Here is a 7,360-nt window from a genome sequence, read left to right on the forward strand (position 1 = left end):
ATCAAACTACATTTTTGGGGCCTATGTATGGGTTTAGGAGCCTAACTTTAGGCACCCATTTAAAAAAAATGTTGGCCATAATAACACACATTACTTTTCTGTATACAAACTGGAGAACTGAAAAGAGAATGTTTGTTTGTTTTCATATGTCCTTGGCAGAGAGGCAGTCTCACTCTGTTGCTGTGTGGAGAAAGTGGACTCGTTTCAGCTCTTGAGCAGGTGTTTCAGCATGGATTTAAATCACCCAGGCTCTTCAAAAACGTCTTTATTTGGGACTTTCTAGGTAGGTGTGAGGAAAACATACAGCAGAGTGTTGCTGTAAAGTACATATATCTGCCTTCTGTAGCGTCATCACCCATTTCGTATGCCAGATTCTCAGCTGGTGTGAATGGCGTACTTCCATTAAATTCACTGGAGCTCTACCGATTTATACCAGCTAAGGAGCTGATGCAACGCAGTGAGTGTTCCTTCTTCCCTGAAGGTGAAAAGAGAATGTATCTGTGTTCTTCGGATATTAACACTGGCATTATCGTATAATAAATGTATTGCACTCTAACGTTCTGGGGGGGAGGAGGGCAGGGTGGTGGTGGTGTTGAGCATTTTGAATATTTCCTAACTAAATGGTGTTAGAATGAGTTGGTAATGAGGAGGAGGAGTTTAATGTAGTTGGAAGCTTGGGTCCGGTCGCCATATGTTATTTTTAATAGAGCAGTGTGAAAGAGATAATACAAAGCAAAGTTCTGCTGAACCTTCTTAATACAAACCCTAGAAATGACACACAATGATGTCTGTACTCTCAAATTCGTAACGTCTTTTAAAAAGTGAGTCACTTAAATAGCACTTCATAGTTCTGTCTAGGTATTTACATAGCCCTCATCACCAAAGTATCTGATTGCCTCAGTCTTTAATGGATGTTAATCCTCTCTCCACTCCTGTGAGGTAGGAAAGTATTATCCCTGTTTTACAGACAGGGAACTGAGGCATAGGGTAGAATAAATAGTTTTTCCAAAATCACACAGGAGGCCTGTGGCTGGAAATTGAACGCAGGTATCCTGAGTCCTAATCCAGTGCCCCATCTACAAGACCATTCTTATATCTACTTACATAGTGCCTGTCAGCTGAGGGTCTTAAATTGCTTTACAAATGTTCATATAACTTCAGCATACACATTTGTTGTAGCTGTTATACTGAAGTATATTGAAGTTAAGTTTACTGTCTTGCAGGAATAGAACCTAGTAGTGCTACCTCCCTGATCTCCATTCTAACCACTATTGCATAGCACATTTATGGCTATTGGCATTTCCATTGATCAAACTCCACTATCACCCATCTTTCACTTTCTTTCAAGAAAAAGCACAAATACATTATGAGACCCTTGATCAGAATGAAATAGTCCCAGAGGAGAACTGGCAGACTAGAGCCAGGAGTTTTTGTCGCTTTGTCACTGCTATCAACAACACTCCTAGAAACATTGGAAAGGATGGCAAGTTTCAGATGCTGGTGTGCCTTGGAGCCAGGTATAGGGGAACATTTTGAATCATATACATAAGGTTTGAAGGGGATGAGATAAGGTCACAAGGCTGCTTGTGATGTGAAGATGGACTAATGTTTGCAAAGCTCTTTGAGATTTTCATATAGAAGGTGGTGGTTTAATAAAACTGGACACTGACATACAACAGAATTTCAATTAGCCTCAAGTCTCAGGGGAACCAGAAATTGGAAAGATCTGAGATTTTGGAAAATTGGTACAATGTGAAAAACTAAAACAATGAGCAGTCAAACCAGGAGAACAGGTTGGGAGCTTGGTTGGCTCTGCTTAAGCGTAGGGGAGTGCCTAGCAAGGGACTGTTCCCCTTTCCTACACAGCCACCCAGGAGAGTGGGTGTGTGGTGGGTGCGTTGGAGGGAAGCTGAGATCGAACAGCCAGTTAGGGCTCTCTGATCATCTGCGTCAGCACAGGTCAGAGCAGCAACTCCCTCTCCTCTGCCTGCTGGAACCATTGTGGGGAGGGAGGTGTAGGAGCCAGCCCTATGCCAACTGGGGAATCCCCAGCAGGTGACTTGAGTGGGTTGTGCTTCCTTTGCACTGTCTGTGTGATGCAAAGGAGTTGCTGCCAAGCGAATTGGTCCATAAGTATTGTGGCTTCTTACCCTTGAAATAATATGCTTGACCTTCAGGCTGAGAAGGTTGGACACTTCTGCCCTAGATTATAGTTGTACGAAGTGTCATGTACTATTCCTCCTTCCCCAGTTTATCTGGAAAAAGTGGTAGATTTCTTTAAAAGATTAAAAATATAATTTCATTAAAAAGAGACATTAACTTGGTTTTTGTTTTTGCTTTCAAATTCTGAAATCTGACTTTCTCAGAGACCACCTCTTACACCATTGGATCGCCTTGCTTGCAGATTGTCCAATCACAGCACAGATGTATGAGGATATAGCATTGATTAAGGATCATACCCTTGTTAATTCCTTGATTCGAGTGTTGCAGACCTTACAGGAGTTCAACATTACACTGGAGGCTTCCCTCGTCAAAGGAATAGACATATGATCTGTCTCATCGCAACAAGGAACAAATGTTATTAGTATGCAAAGGTTCTTTCTGCTAATACGTCATATTGCGAACTTGTTTGTGGCCACAAAACACAACTTTGACTTTTCTTGAAGAAAACTCAAAAAAACAGTGCAGAAAAATGGACAGAAGCTGTAAACTCAATGTTAAAAGGAGAAAAAAAAAGGAGGATTTTTGGTATAAATCTATTTTAGAGTTTATTTGCTGATTTGCTTTTTACACACTTTCATGTGAGAGAGAGAGAGATGACTATTTGTGCAGCTTATTTTAAAGCTGCAGTATTTCCTTGCCATAGATAGTGTGCAGTGAGCCTTTCAGCATTCTCTGAATTTGCCTTCAGATGTGCTGTATGTTGTAAGCCCTAATGTATACACTCCATTTCTGCAAAGAAGGTCATTCTAGAGTTTTTAAACTAATATTTTATATATTAACATTATTACCAATGTTTTATTTTTTTCTTTAAACTAAACTGGGTCACTGCTGTGCTGCAAGGGAAACGACAAATTCTGGTGTGAGCTTTTTTTAATAGCCTCAGAGCACTGATTTGTCAGCAAATCACTTTTCTTTATTTTTGTTGTCAGTATTACATTTAGTGGGTTTCAGGAGACAGAACCATGCAAATGGACAGAGATGGAAGTAATATTTTTCATATTGGTACATAATTGCACAGAAGAAACTGTAAGTGTGTTGTATTTTTAACTGATGTTTTTATTTATTTATCCTATCATTGTGTGTTTGTAAGATTTTGTTTTTTAAAAAACCTTATACAGTATAACTGGCTATATTATATTTGCAATTCAAAATTTACAGTTGAGTCCACTTAAATGAAAAGCCTGGATAAGAGTGTATCTGCTGGCAAAAATGTTTCAGTGTGCACCTGCCTTTCAAATTAGAATTTATCTTAGTGTGGAACACCCTTAAATTGTTAACAGCTAAAGAAATAACTCCCTAACCTCTGGCTTTGATTTATATTCTAATGCAAAGGGGACAGTAGCTAAGTAGAGGTCAGTGCCACAGTCAAGTAATGATCCCACTCATAAACCTAATTCCAAGTTTCCATTTCAAAACTTTCTGTGGTGATCTCACGTGACGAGCATAGACTGTACGTAGGATTTACTGTTGAAATACAAAGCTCTCTCATGTGCTAACTTTGCAAGCTGCTGGATTCTGGGATGCTTGTGTATCTTAAGTAAAAAGGCTTTAGCCCATGCTCATAAATTAAAACATTCAGACTGCTTGGATTTTGTTGAAATACAGAGCCTGGGATTTGGTGAGTGCATAGAGGCAACTCTGTTGATTTTAATTCTCTGATAAAATCCCTTTGAAATGCGGACCTGATTTGAGAGACAAACCTGGTCAGAATAATGACTTGCTGTTCAGTACTTCTGGGCTCTGTAATTAAGTGGTCTCCACTGTATAAACTTCCCAACAATATCTCCCTTACTATAAGGAACAGAAGATTGTTCTTGGTTGTCAATCCGTAGAATATTGTGACACCTTTTTCTTTATTCTCTTCATTTTAGTGACATCTTGTGATAGCTTTATTTCCTTAATTTAAAGGTATAGCACATGTATTAAATTTTTGACTATTTTTACTGTCCTATTTATTTCATTATTAAATGGAGACGTTTCTTTGTCACTTATATTTTCTTTTATCCGAACGAGGTCCTGCCGTGAATGCCTATTGACGTCGGAAAAATGAGTAGGCAGTGTCCAGACCACATGCGCAATCTCTTCACGCTGGATAGATGAATGTACTTCCACAGTTTGGAGTTCACATCATTGTTCATGGAGTGATTTTTCCCTGTTCATTTTGGAAGGAAAAGGATTAGAATGCAGTATATATGTGCTTAAAGAATAACTTATTCAACCTGAACAATGTAACAGAGAGAAGCCTTCTACACTCACCACTAAACCCCACATTTAATCAAATATCTTACTATTTTTCATTCAACAGTCTAGATTGCAGTAGGCTTGTATATTTGACAGTGGGTACGTCTACATTGGGAAAAGAGATTGGGGTTAATTAACATGCTTTAGCTGACCCTGACCTGACCTCAAACTCTTCTCTTGTATAGATTCAGGGTAATGCTGTTTACCTTGACTTAATTGGCCAAGATAGACCCCTAGGCAGAAAAAGTATTAGGTCAGTGTTAGCTAAAATGTGTTAGCTAACCTCAACTTCTTTTCCTGACATAGAATTAGACATTTGTTTTTTACTTCATTGTTCATGATAAATGGTTTGAGATGCCCACTTGCAGGTTGCAAGACACAAGTGAAGGGTCTCTGACCCCTGAGTGGCAGTTGCTTTGGATAACACATCAGGAGGATAAAGTTGTTTTTCTTTAGATCATGTTACTTCCCCATGAGCTAGTCACTGTTCAGACATGGAGGGAGATGGCAGAGCATAATCTAAATCCTGTTTTATCACCTACAGAACTATGTCATGATGAGCCATTCCTGTCACCTTTCACAGACAAGGAGCTCCATCTGGGTCCCACTGAAATCCAAGGCAGTTTTGCCACGGACTTCAGTAGACTAAATCCTTACAGGCCTGGAAGGGCCATAAGAGGCTTCCAGTGCAGCTGAACCAGTGTGGTTTTGTTGGACACAGAGGGAATGGTAGAGGACTGTGTTATGCATCTTTGCTCTGTGGCAGTCTTTGTAAGCAGGCCAACACATGAGGGATTAAGGAGTAGGGTTTGGTTAGAGGCTACAAAGGCAGTTGCCTTGATCAAAGCCTACTGGTAGGGGCCACAGTACTGCAACCGTAAGGCTGCAGTAGCAACCATGCTCATCACAACTCTTTGTGTAGTTCGTCTTGTAGTTCCTGTTTCACACAGTCTGCTTGATTGAACTATATAGATCAGGAGTCTGCACAAAGGAAACAGGAGTGGGCCCAAAGTTAACTGCTTCCATAGCAGTCACTTCTGACTGACAGAGTCAAATGCAACAGTTCCATGCAACTTCCTTCCATGAGTTACCTCTCTAACATTATAGGGAAAGAATCTTGGTAACTGAATCAGAGTATTCCATATGACATTAGAATGTGCAACCTAATGTGCCACTAGACTGAAAGGGCAGAATTATTTTACAAAATTCTAAGATGCTGTTCCAGAATGAGAGAAGTACTGATTTACTACAGCTACTGGGACAAGAATGCTGATTGCCAACCTGAGCACTGATTGGGTAATGCTGTTACTATAGCTTTGAAAAATTTATGGCCCAAAAAAGTGCCAGTTATAGTAAACTGAAGTTAAAAGTGATGTTTTCATGTTAGCACCTTCTTTGAGATATGAGAGAAAAAATGGACAAAATATCACCTCTTAAATTTCCTTTATGTATTAATCCCAGCATATTCAATACTATGAGACTGGTACATACTCACAGCAAATAGCCAAGGCTGTTTTTGTTGTTTCACATTTAATGTAATACTTTGGAGGTAATGGTTTGTTTTAGATTTTTGAGTTTAAAATTAATATATACAGGGATCTTCATCTTTTTATCATGTTTTGTAGCTGAAAGAATATTGTTCAAGAACTGAAAAACGTTCTTCTACCATTTCCATTGTGAAGAGTATTTTTAAATTTTAAGAATTGTTTGGGACCTAATAGTTAAAAGCTTCATATATTTTGGTGTGGTGTTGAATTTATGCCTATATAAAGACTTTGCTTTTGCAGTGAAGCTCTCCTCAAGAGTTAACTGTCATTCTGTATAATGACAAAAGATTTTTGTCACGATAGTGCAAAATACTGTAGGAGACTTGAAAATACTTGAAGTTATTGTACATGTACTTCTCATCTTTGTAGTTCTTTTCCTTTTATATCTAGAGACTGACTGTTACTCCATTAAGATGCAGCATCAGTTACAGTAAATTATATATTTTAATATGTGGAGAATTTACTGGCATTTTTTTAAGAGTGGGCATTGAAGTTTACATTATGATGACTGAGAGCAGGAAACCAAGGCACTGTACTCCTTTTTTGGAAACCTTGGGACAGTCAAGCATTACTGTAACTTGGAAGTATGAAACAGTTTTGCGGATGTAGCTTATTTGCTGAATTGCAATAAAACTACCTTCTAACATGAGGAACAACATTAATTTAGTGTGCCATTTTTGGCAGTTTCTTTATTCCAGTCAGGCTAATTATCATCCCCTTCATGTCCCAGAAACAGGTATGTATCTCTCCATTTTTCATGTCTCAGAGATAGAAGGCCACTGTTTCAACTTCATATGGAATTGATTAGAAGCATTAATTTCATTACATTCAGTGTACACTGCAAGGACTTAAACTATTGAAAATACCAAAGTTAACCTGTGTAAATGATTACGTTTCCACACATTTTCTTAGTGTTTTGAAAAAAATCTGTTTCCCTTTTAAACTTTTCATTGCAGCAGTCAAGCCTGAAAAGTATGTTGTAATGTGTTATCAGATTTGTCACTCACTAGCAAAATATTTACTGGAGATGGGCCTGAAGTTCAGACTTCTGATCCAGTTGTGATCTTCCTCTGTGTTTTGAGGATGTTTTGAATCTGGAGGTTTGATTTGACCCTGTCTCTGATATTCACCTAGTTTCCCTTCCCTGTCCTTCCCGCATATGACCCCTAGTTCTTCTTTTCCCAGCCCATAAAATGTCTGTAATTCACATCTTGATTCTGATTTCCTAGTGCCTGATGTACCTTCAGAAGCTTAATTTCAGCAGCTAAGTGGTTTGAGCATTGGCTTGCTAAACCCAGGGTTGTGAGTTCAGTCCTTGAGGGGGCTATTTTGGGACTGGTCCTACTTTG

General features: G+C 38.8%; 1 protein-coding gene across 1 annotated transcript in view; it reads left to right on the top strand.

The window, feature by feature from the left end:
* DENND5A (DENN domain containing 5A) overlaps positions 1-6,461 on the top strand; it is a 111,648-nt gene extending 105,187 nt beyond the window's left edge. Inside the window, 3 exon segments of the mRNA XM_030560403.1 lie at positions 160-283; positions 1,349-1,517; positions 2,367-6,461. Coding sequence (XP_030416263.1) covers positions 160-283; positions 1,349-1,517; positions 2,367-2,550 — 477 coding nt within the window. The 3' untranslated portion in view covers positions 2,551-6,461.
* Positions 6,462-7,360: the final 899 nt, after the last annotated feature.

Source organism: Gopherus evgoodei, chromosome 4 (genome assembly GCF_007399415.2).
Source record: "Gopherus evgoodei ecotype Sinaloan lineage chromosome 4, rGopEvg1_v1.p, whole genome shotgun sequence".
In the NCBI taxonomy this organism is placed as follows: domain Eukaryota; kingdom Metazoa; phylum Chordata; order Testudines; family Testudinidae; genus Gopherus; species Gopherus evgoodei.